At 50.7% G+C, this 15,505-nt stretch overlaps 1 protein-coding gene across 4 annotated transcripts in view; it reads left to right on the top strand.

Moving 5' to 3' along the window:
• ITGA11 (integrin subunit alpha 11) overlaps window positions 1-15,505 on the top strand; it is a 592,938-nt gene that overhangs the window by 486,466 nt on the left and 90,967 nt on the right. For all 4 annotated transcript variants that reach the window (XM_086957973.1, XM_086957974.1, XM_086957976.1 and 1 more), the window contains one exon: window positions 2,464-2,554. In XM_086957973.1, the coding sequence (XP_086814099.1) occupies window positions 2,464-2,554 (91 nt within the window). The remainder of the gene's footprint in view (window positions 1-2,463; window positions 2,555-15,505) is intronic.

Below are 15,505 nucleotides of genomic sequence, written 5' to 3' on the forward strand. Positions count from 1 at the left end.
CACCAAGGTATAGCATCTTGCACACACGTCCATTACTTACCCATTTTCAAGCACAGTGTACACGGCAGGCCTCATATGCTCTGCTCTGCACAGGATCACATTGCCTCATCCCAGTACACACACAGTGTACTGTAGAGCAGTCCCTCACTGAGGCGCACACAGTGTACACAGCATGTCACTCACTTATCTTTTTGCAGGCACAGTATTCACATCAGGCCTTGCTGGGTTAGGCATTATATTATGTTATATTATGTTAATTTCTATTTGTACAGCGCAAAATCACCAACAGGTCTCTAAGCACTAGAACAAGACCCTAACCTGGACCTAACATGTCTGCCGGTATAACTAGAGAGACTTAGCCAAATGCCTGAGCGAACAGAATGGTCTTAAGTTTCCTCCTGAACGGGAGTAAGGTGATTTCCCTGCGCGAACTATCTGGAAGCTTGTTCCAGAGCTGGGGAATCACGACTGAGAAGGCGTGTCCCCCCAGAAAACTTTTATCAAAACACAGGCATGCCAACAGGCTTGCCTCAGATGACAGGAGGCATCATCTTGGCACATATTTCTTCAGGCGATCTTTAATGTAATCAGGTGCTGCTCCATAGAGGGCTTTGTGTGCAATGCACAAACGCTTAAACCCAACACTCTGCTTAATTGGGAGCCAATGGAGTTGTTCTATCAGAGGAGTGGCATGTGCACTTCTTGGAAGTTTAAAATCAGTCTTGCCGCGTCATTCATAGCCACCTGAAGTTTCCTCAATAGTGTGTCAGGTAACCCTATATATACTGCGTTGCTGTAATCCAGGTGTGACACAATTAGAGCCGACACAACCGTAAGCATTGTTGAAATGACAGCAAAGGTACAAGTTTCCGGAGTTGCCTCATAAGGCCCACACAACTCCCAACTATAGCGGTCAACTGGTTGGTCAATGTTAACTTGGTGTCCAACCTGATACCCAGGCTCTTCAAATGTGGTGTCGGTGTTAGGGTAGTACCTAGCTCTTGTGGCCAGAAGGAATTGGACCAGGGATTGAACCCCGCTGTAATAGAAAGCACCTCCGTCTTGTCAGGATTTACCTTTACTGAGTTTTTGGTCATCCAGTTTATAGTTAACCGGAGTATATTTATCAGGTATTATGAGCGACTTTGAGTAATATTAGGAACCATAAATATTCTGGGCATGATCAAGAGTCTCGGGCGAGCCTGGGTATTTTCAAGGGACCTATATCTGCATGTCATAGAGCCTAATGTGTGCAAGAACATTATCAAAGACTGAAAAGGTTTGGACTTACCAAGTGCGCACAAGCCTAGACAATAACAAGAGGTGACTGACATTTAAGATTTACCAAAACCTTCTAAGTTGGCCTTGGCACTACCAGTGGGCTGAATTAGTTTTGGCATTATAGAAAACTGAGTCGGGCTGAATCTTATCAAGGGCTGAGAAAGTGTAGGGCTCATGCAGACAACCTTACCCGTACCTGAGAGAGGCAATGGCCTGCTGTGAATACTGTGCGCTTAAGTATTATGTAGAACTAAGGGGCATATTTAGAAGGCCCCTGCACCACCGGTCAGTAACTTTTTTTGACTCTCCAGTGGTGCACAATGCTGAGCCTTATTTACAAGGCCACGCAAAGTCACCCTGCGTGACTCTTCATGTCCTTGTAAAAAATGGCCCCCTTTTACACATTAATCTGGATGAAAGTGGTGGGCCAAGTGAGTCCCCATGGAACACCACGGATTCTGATGCATTTCCAGATTTACAAGGTGTCATAAAAATGAAAATGCATCTTATTCTAATGCCTCCCTATGGAAGGCAGTAAAGTGGTGCAACAAGGAGAAATACATTTATTCCTCCTCGTTTTTTGCTATTTCTACGTGTGCTGCAGAATGCAGCAAACATAGAAGAAGGAAAACGCCATCAATGATTGTTTTTATGCAGGAATGTGGCTCTTCCTGCACACAAAACAATCATTCCTGCAATAATTTCTCCTCGTTTTTTCCTCTTTCCTTTCCATTTTGCAGCACATATAGAACGAGGAAAACGCCTCCTTTCATTGTTTTTGTACAGGTAGGTGTCCCTTCCTGCACAAAAACAATCATGTCAACAACACAGACACCCTTGCACCATCGTGCAAGGGTGCCTGCTTTGGTGCTCAGCTGCAGTTTGTGCATCAGCAGAAAGGACAGGAATGCGCCATATTTTGTAGGTATTGCTCATTCCTGTACTTTTCTTTTGACGTACAGAAGGCTTTCTGCGCTGCCCTACGCCAAAATATTGTAAATATGCCCCTGAATGTGCCTGCCATTTTATTTCATGTGATCATTGTCAAAAGATTACCACTCCTCCTCATGTCATCATGCTAGGGACTGATTTGGATATGATGCAATTCTGTGTGTTTTTGTGATGGAATATAGGCATGCAGAGGATTCTTGATAATAGGATTTTTTTCCATGCTTCTAACAGGCACTCGAGTTTGGACCGCTGTGAGATAAAGTCCAAGAGTTGCATGGAGCAGACTGACAGCATCACAAAGCCTTTTAACTGCACTTTCAAGGTACTGGAAATCCCTATGATAGATCTGGAGGGTGGAGAAGGCTGAAATATGTGTTTGAAACGGAATCCTCTTTGTAAACATAACCATAGCACCAAATCTAATACCCCGATCCTATGTGAGAGAACCACATATTAAAGTGAAACCTGTAGGTGTTGTATAGAACATCAGTTGGTGATGGACATATATAGACTAGATCAGGATACTGCTGTATTTACTGCAGGTACAGGGAAATTGCTACGTGGTGGTAGAGCTGTGGCTTTGTCCTGTGGCGTGCAGTCACCAGTGAATGTTTATGAAGAGCTGTGGGATTGTGTCTTTCGCCTTCAGCTAACAGTGTAACCACTGAAATCTCTGAGTACCCTGCAGCAAACAGTGTAGGTGAGTGGTGTTTAATGGCACAGTGTGTGGTACAGTATGATGTACAATGTATGTGTTCTCTAAAGCTCTCAAATACACTATGGGACATATTCTCAAGGACTTATCGCCGATTCATTAGCAATTTAGTGCCGCAAAAGTGGCAATAAATTTATCGCCCCAGTCTCAAGCTTGTGCAAACTGCAGATATAGCCAGCTTTCCAGCGATAGCTGCTGCAAAAAACATCGCCATGGATGAGAGCGTAAACTAAAGCTAATGATATGCAGAGTATAGTGTAATGTATAATAGGCGTTCCTGTGCAAAAACACACAAAAACACCACTTCGCGATATTCTCAATGATCAGCCAGATCTGTGATGCAATCCAAAAACAGGCGATAAGGCGCATTAGCAGCAGGGATTTAACACCTGCCTTTTACTGGTGTTAAGCAGTACGACAACCTGCAGTATGAAAGGGAGCTCAGCCCAGAGCCACATCTGAAGACCAGTTAAAGGTAAAGAAGAGCTACAAGGGATTTCGTTTGTTTGCTACTTAAGGATAATTTACCAGCATAAGTCTAAAGGGTTAGTTGTGGCAAATCTAACCCAACTGTATCCATAGGATAACAACACAGTTTCTTATATCAGTACAACATTCAAAAAACAAAAAAATGGAAGGAAGAGGAAAAGAGCAAATGGGTAATTTATATTTGAAAAGGTATTGTATTGAATAAATCACAGAAATGAATTTACGGGGATATAATAGACAAATCAATATAAGCAAAAAAAGTTATGGATAGATGTACAAATAAATCCACAAATCAATACATAACAGTTCATCAACTCCTTTGTTTGTTAAAGTGTAGCCAAGTCCATTGATGAACAAAGGTATATTCTTTGAAAGATTAATTTCATTGGAGATGATGATATGGTCGACTTTTCGGTCTTTTGGTGCAGACGTCTATAAGACCATCATCAGGACTAATATATTTGCAAAGGTTTCCCCTTAACACAGGGCTAGGAGTAGTCAGGCCAAAAGAACACTGAAGTACGTAAATCCCCTCGGTGGTTTTTTCTGGAACAAGGATTCTTATATTACAGATTTTGAACTGTAAGTGGTTTGTGCTTCATTCGTCAGAACACCACTTCTAAGTGCACAATTTATTTCTATTTCACACGCAGCTGCAGACTCAAAATATCACTCGCCGGCATCGGTTCACATCGGGAAGACCAACACATGTCATGGAGCTACTGATCATGCAGCTCGGAGACCCAAGAGGGCCACAACACCCACGGCCACCACCCCCAGAACCACCCCCCCCCCCCGGACCATCCCCCCAGACTACCACCTAGGCAGCGCAGAACAAGATAGCAGACATTCCTAAAACGCACCGGCCTCAGAGACTTAACGCCAGAGGATACCATTGCCCACTACAGGCTCAAAGGGACAAACACCCTCCGCATCCTGACCCACATTGCCCTCAGGCTGATGGTACCAACACAGCGGAGAGCCAACATCCCTCCGCAGACAAAGCTGCTGGCTATGCCTCACCTTTTGGCCTCTGGTACCTCCCAACCAACAACAGCCAGAGTCAGAGGAGTCTCACAGCCAGCCCTATCAAACTTCCTCACACATGTCTTGGATGCATGTCCACAAAAGCAACGGCAGGACCCTGGATCCGCACCACACGCTAGTTCAGATTCGTAGTGTTCCTGCGTATACAACCCCAAAGCCAACCGTTGCTTGATGCCTCTGTGCTCCAGATCCAAGATTGTAGTCACTGAAATGGGGGGCGCGCCAGGTCATGAAGTCCAGTAGACAACAGTAGTGTAAAAACAGTTCTTTATTACAAATACATAAATCAACAATACGAAAAGCTCAGCCAACGTCTTCCATTCCCAACAGGGAACTTCATCAGGGCAACGTGTGGATTCAATTAACTGCATATGCTGCGGGAACTCCCCAATACAATTCCATATTCCGAAAGTCAGTATTCAGAAACCTGTTGGATAAATGATGACAATGGTCAAGCGTCCGTATGGTCACATACGTATTCGGATTGGTGTCACTACAACGCATGCTTTTACATCGCTTGCCTTTACAACGCAGTTTTTACCACGCAGTCCATTACAACGCATAATGCTTTTAGGCGCTGGATAGTGAATTATTTAATTTACTATTCCAACTCCAGTCCCCGTGGATAGCAGGGAAGGTGTTGGATAGTAAATTAAATATATTCCCTATCCTAGAGCGCCCCCCAGCGCAATGCGTTGTAATGGTATGCGTTGTAATGGTTGCGATGTAATGGTAGTGCGTTGTAAAAAATGCGTTGTAAGTGATGTTCCCCACGTATTCTAGTACAGTGTATTGCACTTGGACAAACCGGAATGCTTGCAGGTATGATTAATCCTGCATAAAAAAACCATAACAGAAGTTTGTGCATATGAAGGTTACGGCCACACAAACTTCTGTTACGGTCTTAATATGCACGATTTATCATACCTGTAAGCATCACTGTTTGTATCAGCTTGATACCCCTGCACCTTCACTTCCCCCACACTGCGCATGAACAGCTGTAGACCAAGCAAGGGAACTACGCCATAGCTGGCTTCCCGCACGTATCGGGGACAATTGACTGCACGCATGTACTACTTGTGCCCCCTGCCAACAATGCACACAATCACTGCAACAGAAACCACACACATTCCATCAATGTGCAGGCAAAACTGGACCACCGGGCCTGTTCACCAATGTCGTCGCAAACTTCCCAGGCAGTATGCATGATTACTACATCTTTCGCAAGTCCATCACCAACCAGTGCTTTGAGGATGGCATCTATGGAAATGCACTGCTCGTCGGTAAGTACCAACCCACACCACACACCTCAACTCCACAATCATACAACTCACAACTGTTGGAATGCACACATTACAAAATCACATACAACATGCCAATTAACATGCTCAACTACCAGACACGACAACTAAAGTGGTAACTGTGGCCAGCCATGTAGGCAAACCATCCACGGCATGGCACCTCTGCCACACAATTGCAGAATGTGGCCAGAGGTGGGAACCAAGTATATGCAAAGGAGGCAAGTGACCCATCAATGAGAATGTACACAATGCCAAGTGTTGCTGTGATGTGCGGGACAGACTTCAGTATGCAGAGCACAGAAATGTCCATGTGGACATATACTGCAGGTGTTTGTAGTGTTGTGGACAGTGGACGCAAACAGGGCACCTCAGGCAGTGTGAATGACCTTGGACATGTAGCTTTGTCACCCCCCCCGTCAGCCTAAGTGGGGTGGGCTTGTTCAGCGTATGTCGTGAATAAATAGCCCGGGGCTCTGGGTGTGGTTCAATTCCGGGATGGCCACCAAAGTAGCTTCTGCTTGTGTCTCTGTGTCCACAATATCCTGTCCATAGGCATACACACACGTGGCCAACCACCTTCAATGGCCGGATTTACACTGGAGACGAGGTGGCTACACACCCCAGCCAACCTGTGCACTTCTCATCATCGCATGCAGGGCGGTGTTTGCCAGGGCGGCGCTCCTCACCCAGCCACAAGGCCGCCACCGTGACCGGTGGTGCCTGCACAATTCTGTGCGCCTGCTGCACCCCAGCCATGGTCCCCAGACCCGTTCGCTGCCCAGCGATGACTGGCCGCCCCTGCACACCCAGGCATCAATGCTCACCTGCCGCCACCAGCGTGTCTCCAAGAGGGCCCACCAAGTGCCAGCGCAACCAGCCGATCGCTGGATTCCGCGCCACAGGCCTCCAGCACACCCTGCGGCACCGCACCGCGGAGTCATGTGTGTGCTGACTGCTGCCTTCGGCGTACACTGCGGTCCAGCAGGGCTCTCAGTTCAAATCGAATCTTGATTGTCAGGATAGTGTATTGAGGCCTACGCATCATCGAAGGCTGCACACCCGCTCAGCTCTTTGCAGTGCATCGGATGCCACCAACTCTGTGCACCGCAAGTCATTGTCCTGTGGCGGTAGGCCCGTGCCGGCCGCAGTGCTTCGGGTACCACCAACTCTGTGCGCCACAGGTCATGGACGAGGATTGGGTCTCGTGGTGCGGATGCCATCATGTGACCACCGGCAGTGGGGAATGTGATGTGGTAGGCCCCATTTATTGGCAGGGTCACATGTCCTGTGATGCCTGTGCTGGATGGGTGTGGTGTCATTGTAAACCAGCCCTCAGGCAGTGGCTGTGGCATGCTGGGAACTAGACTAGTGATCAGCAGATCACCACCGGGAAGACCTGGGACATGTATCTTTGTCATCCCCCCTGTAAGCGTAAGCGGAGTGGGCTGGGCTGGCGTATGCCTGTCCAGCGTAGGGGTGTGAACAATGAGCCCCTGGCTCTGGCCGTGGTTCAGTTCTGGGCTGGACAAGTGAGTAGCTAATGCATGTGTCTCTGTTGTAGTGTCGGCGCCACCCGGACCGCAATCGGCATTGTTGCACCCTGTGACTCAAGTCCCACAACATGGGCAACATGGACATAAGGGGGAATCACTGCCTCTACATACATCCATACTTTCATACATGAATGATCATAGACATGACACATCTGTGTGAATTTGAATGTTTTATTCACATTCAGTGGAGTGTTGAAGCTGGAGCAGTACAGGGCCATGCAAACCCCACTTCACATTGTTGCCTCATGGAGGGCCAACCAGAGTCCTTAAGGGAATGACAAGTTCATTAGAAGAGGAAGAGTTCAGTCTGCAGTCTGATTGCTGTGTCATTGGTAACCAAACAGAATATGGCAGTCCATGTTGAGGTCCAAGGTGAGTGTCACAGAGTGTATCGGGGGACAATGGAAGGTGACGATGCAGAGGGCAGTACCAAGCAGAAACAGGCCATATGGCGGAGATAAATGGTACGGCGTCCTTCTTACCACTGAGGCAGAATCCTTGTCCTCTGATGTATCATGTGCCTCACATGTGGGTGGTGTTTTGTCTGCATCACTGTGTGGCAGTGACACATCAGGGGCCAGAGGTGGAATGTCTGCCGCACTGTGTGGCACTGACACTTCAAGGGGCGGAGATGTGGATGGAGTGGTAGAAGCAACATTCATCCGCGCCAGGCCTTGTGGCAGCAATGCCATAATGAGGGCTGCAGGGCATGGAAGAACCCAGCTACCTCTCGCTGGTGTGCAGTCGTGGCAGCCATTCTTTCCGCCTGCGTACGCTCCATGTTCTCCATGATCCTCCGCGTGTATCCAACTTCCGGCTGACATTGCTGGAGCCCGTCTGACTAGACAGTTGTTCTTATCTCAGAGTCAGGACTCCAGCTATGTCAGCCATGGATCATTGGAGAGCATGGACTGTGGGTGTCCGTTAGGGACTGTAAGTGGTCCCTGATGGGCCTAAGACACCCACGTATGACATCTAGTTTGTCTGCATGAGGTCGTACCCTACCCGCACCTGTTCAGCCATCTTCTCCTGGCAACCCAACACATGTGTTGTTCGTGGGGGTCCTGGGAGGCAGCCGTGGTGGCGGGTGCTTCCTGCTGTGTGGTCTGTGCAGGGGGTGAGGTCTCCTCGATACAGCTGGGCTGCCCTGCTCCTGGAGGTGGGGTGCCCGAAGCTGTCCATGCGTTCATGGAGGGCGTCATTGTCAAAGGTGTGGAGGTCATCTTCGTCATCAGTGAAGAGATGTTCGGTCTGCTCTGCAGGAGGTGTTGATTTTCCCTCTGCAATGTGAAGGGGAGATGCATTTTAACATTGTGTTCACATGTAAGTTGACGCATTGTACAAGTTTACATACAGACTGCATGACAATGTACTGCTTATTTGTACTGCTTATTTGATGTGGGAAAGTGGACATTTAGACAACATCACTTGTACATTATCCTCTAACATTTCGCTATTATGCCAATTGCGATTGTCCAGTTTCTACACACAAGTGGCACCAGTTGTGTCCTCTGTTCTGTTGTGAACGTGTTGCCGTTTGTACCACATTGTTGTCAATGTTGATGTGCTCTGCATGCTATGTGTGTGTGCTGCATTTTGGGAGAGTCGCCACTGCAATTCTGATTTTGCGGCCCCTTATCCCTTTCAGGCGGTGTGCCTTTTACTTCTGTGCTTATACAGTGCTGAGATGTTGCATACTTGGGTACATTGGGCTCTTGGTGGGAGTTGGGAGTCTGGGGTATGGTTTGTCCACAGGTGTTTTGTTGACGTCGGGTTGTTTCTACACGTGGATGTGTCAGATTGTGACCTGCTCCTTTACAGAGGTGGTTCAAACTCAGCCACCTCAGTGATGTGGCATGCAACATGTCATGATATATTGACTGCAGGAATGCCAATCATCATGCAGTGTCACTTGCATTGTCAGTGTTTCTCACAGACACACCGCTTTGCTGGGTTTGGCACATGTGCATGGGTTGGTTGTGAGATTGGTATGTATAGGCATTTATATAGCGCACTACTTACCCGTAGGGTCCCAAGGCGCTTCGACCGCTGCGAAACCCTTCCTGGCTTCCCTGAGAGATGGTCCCTTAATGTGGAACGGCCCCTTCTGGGCACATTGTAAACAGGGGCCTACTCGCTGTTTCTAGGTGTGCAGGAGTGTGCCAAGGGGATAAGGGACATGATCTAGAGTCATTGCGGGTGTGCACTGTGCTATACTTAATTGTGCATGTGTGCAATTGTGTCCATCTTCCCCGTCCCGCTAGTCCCTGGTCGTTACTCACCCTGTCGCTGTTGTGTCCGGTCATTTTGAGCAGTGTCCGGTTCCCCAATTCCTGCCACCATCTCCACACTGATGACTGTGGCCACCATTTCCTCGATCTCAACCAGCTCCTCCTGTGGCACTGGACTCCCACCTCCAGTCTGCATTGCTGCCTTCTGGTTGTTGCTGAGTTTCTGCTTGGTTTTGCGCTTCACATCATTCTAGCACCTCTTGACCTCTTCCATTGTCCTCCTCAGCACTATGACTACATTCAAATTTTGAACGATGGACTGCCATATTCGATTTTTTGTTGCCAATGACACAGTGGAGGTGACAAACAGTAGTTGATGGTGTTCTATGACCTCCGTAATCAGGATCCTGTTTTCCTGCGGACTGAACCACGTCTTCCTCTTCTTCTTCTTCTTCCCCTTCCCTGATCCCGAGGTCCCAAGCTGGTCCTCCATGGGGCTTGTTTGGTTCTGGTTGTCCTCTGTACTTGCTCCGGCTAACTCCATTGTGCTTCGCAGTTGTTTTGGTTTTGTTTGTGGGTTTTTTCTACTTATATAGTGATTTTTCCTGCCTAATGTATGTGAATTGCAGGCCTAGCACAGATTATCAATGGTTTTTTTATCGCGGTTGGGCCCATCTCAACTTTTTTCACGTTCCGGTTTAGATTTTTATCGCCGTCCTGGTGATTTTATCGTGGACATTTGGCTTGTTATCTGGAAACTATTGCATGTTCCCACCATGTTGTGAATAGGACATTAACACAGAGTTATTATCCGGCGATAGCCGGTGATATGAAACATTGCGGTAACCTATTTAGGCAATGATTATCGCACGTTCTTGAGAATATCCCCCTATGTATTTCTAGAGCTCTGGAATATATATATATATATATATATATACACGTATATATACGTATATGTGTGTGTGTGTGTATTCGAGAACTCTGTAAAACACATGCATTTCATACATTTCCTCTCTCTCTATATATATATGTGTGTGTGTGTGTGTATATGTGTGTGTATATATATATATATATATATATATATATATATCTATATATATATATATATATGTGTGTAGACTGCAGTGCAGTGGAAATTATGGTATGAATTATTGCAGGGTCGTTTAGGTCAATTTGGTCAAACCTAGAATTTAAAGGGTTCACAGAACCACAGAGGCTAATACCGGTGCCTTAAATGGACATGGAACAGGCTCAACAGTCAGGCAGTGACATTTAACAATCCTCAGCATGCATAGTCAGGAGGTATTAGAGGGAGCGAAGCTTGCATGGTAGGAAAAAAGCCTGAGTCGCACTAAAGAAGATGCAGAGGTTAAGTAAGAGCTTAAAAGTGGGAAGTTTTTCCCACTTAGACCCCTGAAGAGCTCACGATCTCCCATTTCTCGGTGTCTGTAAGGAGACAGGCAGCACCATTTTGAATGCACTGCGAGTTTGCAGCTCAAATAGTTTTACCAAACCCTGAATATCCCGTTGCAGTACACAGACGCTGTCCAATGCCTGCTGAAACAATCAAGACACTTTGAGAGAATGGAAAAACCAAGAATTTTCCTAAGAGTTCTTAGATTACAACAACCACTGACCACAGCACGGAGTAGATCTGGGGTTTCAAAAGTGTTCTAAACCGGTGAGGATTGCACACTTCTGTCCATGGCAACCGCCAGGAATGGAGATCAGTCTGAAGAGGCGTTAATATAGGACTTGGTGCTACAAGGAACCCATTCAGTTTCATGTGGTCGAGCTGGAGTCAGTTTTCACTCAAGTGCTGCATGGCACAAAGGTACTGCGGAAGAGACTAGATTGTAATTAAAAAGCCTGAACGTTTTGCAAGTATTAGAAGGATTAAATTATCATTAATGTTAGACGGGGACCCGGAGGGTCGGCCGAGCAAAGGGGGAGAGTCCTCCTGGCGAGGGCCCTCACCTTCAATCGTACGGACGAGCAACTTCCCCCCGTACAGATAGACACCACACAGAGATGAGTTCTGCACACTTTTATATATATCTTTAGGTAAAGTAGTTGACGGTACAGTGGGAGCAGGATATGAGGATCCCGTCAATTCTAGTCTCTTTGGGGAAAGGGTAGCGGGACAGTCTCAGTACCGGACGGGTACGGGGGTAGCGGGTGTGGAGCTCACAATCCTCGAGCTGGCGGGTTCGCAAGTAGGAGCCGCGGCAGCGCCAGCAGGCCTTCGAGATGGTTCACGGAAGGTTGAGCCGCGGCAGCGCCAGCAGGCCTTCAAGATGGTTCACGAAGAGGATGAGCCGAGGCAGCGCCAGCAGTCCTTCAAGATGGTTCACGAAGAGGATGAGCCGCGGCAGCGCCATCAGGCCTTCAAGATGGTTCACGAAGAGGATGAGCCGCGGCAGCGCCAGCAGGCCTTCAAAGCTAGTTCACGAAGAGGAGCCAGCAGGCCTCCCAGGATGAGTTTGTCTCGGGTCTCTCGACTCCAGGATACAACTACCTTCCTGCTCTGGAGCTACCCCAGTTATAGGTCTGGCGCCCTTTGATGTCCGGACCCTCGCACTTGGAGGTCGGGAGGTCCGGGATGAGGGAGTCCAGACACCCAGCAGGGGGGTGGAGCCAGCGCCCAGGGAGGCCGAGGGTGATCGAAACCGGGCGGAGGGGAGCAATCGACACTCCTTCGCCCATTGACTTGCCAAGTGGTCTCTTTACCCCCTGGGTGGATGGTGGTGCCTCGATGTCGGGGCCTGGCTGGGCCCGAGGCCAAGGTCAACCCGAGGCCACGAGGCCTGGTCGTGGAGTGTCCAAAATGGCGGCTGGGCCTGAGACCGTGGTTCGGGAAGGGACCCGGGCCAGCCGAGACTGTTGTGGAGACTGTTGTGTTCATGAGCCAAGGTTCCGTCGGGGACAGGCCGTGGGTTGACCCGACGGGTTGCAGGAGTTGTTCTTGCCCGGGAAACAGGGGTAGCAGGGGTCCGCGACCCGCCATGCGGGGAGGGGTCGGGCATGCCACGAGGCCTGTCCAACATGCGTCCCCCCCAGCTGAAGGCAGGGAGAGTCACCCATCCTCTTGGGTAATCTCCTCGCCGAGGCGGAAGAAGCGGGACAGGCCGTCTGCGTTGGTGTGGTCTTGGCCGGGGCGATGCTCCACAGTGAAGTCCATCCCTTGCAGGGAGATGGACCAACGTAACAGCTTCGGATTCTCTCCCCACATCTGCATCAGCCACTGCAGGGGTCGGTGGTCTGTTTGCACCCGGAAGTGGGTACCGAAGAGATAGGGCCTGAGCTTCTTGAGGGCCCACACCACGGCGAAGGCCTCTCGCTCTATGGTGCTCCAGCGCTGTTCTCGGGCCAGCAGGCGTCGGCTGATGAAGGCCACTGGCTGATCAACCCCCTCGGTGTTGAGTTGGGAGAGGACGGCCCCAACGCCATGATCAGAGGCATCCGTCTGTACTATGAATTCCCGGCTGTAGTCGGGGGCTTGGAGCACGGGGGCTTGGAGCACGGGGGCGGTGCACATGGCGGACTTGAGTTTCTCGAAGGCCGCCTGACATTCGGGAGTCCAGTGGACTTTCTGGAGGTTCTTTTTGGACGTGAGTTCTGTGAGGGGCCCCACAATGCTACCATAGTCTTTTACAAAGCGCCGGTAGTACCCGGTGAGCCCCAGGAAGGCTCGGACCTCTGTTTGGGTGACCGGGGGTTCCAACGCTTGAATGGCGGCGATCTTGAGTTGGAGGGGGGCCACTAGGCCACTTCCCACCTGGTGCTCCAGGTAGGTCACGGACCCTTGGCCGATCTGGCATTTGCTGGCCTTGACGGTTAGCCCGGCCTGCCGGAGGGCGTTCAGGACCTCCCGGAGGTGGTGGAGGTGTTCTGCCCAGTGGCGGCTGTACACGGCAATATCGTCCAGATAGGCGGCGCTGAATTCCTCCAGACCCGCCAAGACTTTGTTCACGAGTCTCTGGAAGGTGGCGGGTGCGTTTTTCCTTCCGAAGGGCATCACCTTGAAGTGGTAGTGGCCATCCGGGGTGGAGAAGGCGGATTGCTCCTGGGCACCGGGAGTGAGGCCGATCTGCCAATAGCCTGCTGTCAAATCAAAGATGCTCAGGTAGCGGGCGGCCCCCATGCGGTCGACTAGCTCATCTGCCCGGGGAATGGGGTGAGCGTCGGTCCTGGTGACGGCGTTCAGACTCCGATAGTCTACACAGAACCTGAGCTCGGGGGCGACGCCCGGGGCGGCGGCCTTGGGGACCAGTACGACCGGGCTGGCCCAGGGGCTGTCAGAAGGCTCGATCACTCCTAGAGCCAGCATCTTGGAGACTTCCGACTGGATGCAGGCGCGTACTCGATCAGGTACCCTGTACGGCCTGTGTCGGATAGGGGGGCTATCCCCGGTGTCAACATCGTGGAGGCACCAGGGGGTGACCCCCGGGATGAGGGAGAAGAGGTCGGCAAATTGTAGAAGCAGGTCTTGGCAGTCTTTGCGTTGCGCGGGGGACAGGGCCTCGGAGAGGTGGACTCCTTCCACGGAGCGGTCTTTCTTGAGTGTCTTCAGGAGATCGGGGAGGGGCTCGGAGTCCTCTTCAGCCCCACTGTCGGTAGCCATCAGGAGGCTGAGTTCAGAGCGTACAAAGTGGGGCTTAAGTCTGTTGGCGTGGAGGACCCCTAGGGGGTTCCGGGGTGACTCCAGGTCTACCAGGTAGGTGACGGGGCCCTTGCGCTCCACCACTTTGAAGGGTCCCGTCCATTTGTCCTGGAGGGCGCAAGGTTCAACCGGGGACATCACCCAGACCTGTTGTCCCAGCTCGAACTCGATGGACGAGGCATTCTGATCATACCAGCGCTTCATGTCCTCTTGGCTGGCTTCGAGGTTGACCTTGGCAAGTTCCCTGAACCGCCAGGTCCGGTTCCGGAGGGCCAAGAGGTACTTGTACACATCAGGGGGAGCCTTCTGAGGAGCTACCTCCCACCCTTCTTTGATCAGGCTGAGGGGGCCCCGGACGGGGTGTCCATACAAGAGTTCGAACGGACTGAAGCCCAGGGATTTCTGGGGAACCTCCCTGTAAGCAAACAGGAGGCACGGGAGCAGCACGTCCCATTGGCGACGTAGGGGCTCTTCCAGGCCCATGATCATCCCCTTGAGGGTGCGGTTGAATCGTTCTACTAGTCCGTTCCCTTGCGGGTGATAAGGGGTCGTGAATTTGTAGGTGACCCCGCACTGTTGCCACAGGGACTTCATGTACTTGGAGATGAAGTTCGTGCCCCTGTCACTGACGACTTCTCGGGGGAAGCCCACCCGCAAGAAGATCCCCATCAAGGCTCGGCCCACCACGGGCGCTGTCACGGTCCGGAGCGCTATGGCTTCGGGGTAGCGGGTGGCATGGTCCATCAGGACAAGTATGAACCGGTGACCCTGCGCTGTTCGGGGCTCCAGGGGCCCCACAATGTCTATCCCCACCCGTTCAAAGGGAGTGGTGACGATGGGAAAGGGTTGCAGGGGGACTTTAAGTTTTCGGCCGCTCTTCCCGCTGGCCTGGCAGGTGGGGCAGGCCCGGCAGTGGTTCGTTACATCGTTCCGCATCTTCGGCCAGTAGAAGTGGGTCACCAGGCGGCTGTACGTCTTGTCCTGCCCCAGGTGCCCGGCAAGAGGCACATCGTGGGCCAGGTTCAAGAGGAAGTCTCTGAATCGGAGGGGGACCACCAGCACCCGGCTGGCTCCCAGCTCGGCGATCTTTTGCTCACTGTAGAGCAGCACGTTGTCCCAGTAGATCCAGTGTGCCCCCTAGGCATCCCCTGTGCTCTGGGCTATGGCTTGTTGTCGGAGGCCCTCAAGGGAGGGACACGCGCTTTGTTCCTGGCGGAACTGCTCCTGAGTGGGGCCACCCTCTTGGCGCCACTGGGCCAGCTCCGGGATATCTT

Source organism: Lissotriton vulgaris, chromosome 2_1 (genome assembly GCF_964263255.1).
Source record: "Lissotriton vulgaris chromosome 2_1, aLisVul1.2, whole genome shotgun sequence".
In the NCBI taxonomy this organism is placed as follows: Eukaryota; Metazoa; Chordata; class Amphibia; order Caudata; family Salamandridae; genus Lissotriton; species Lissotriton vulgaris.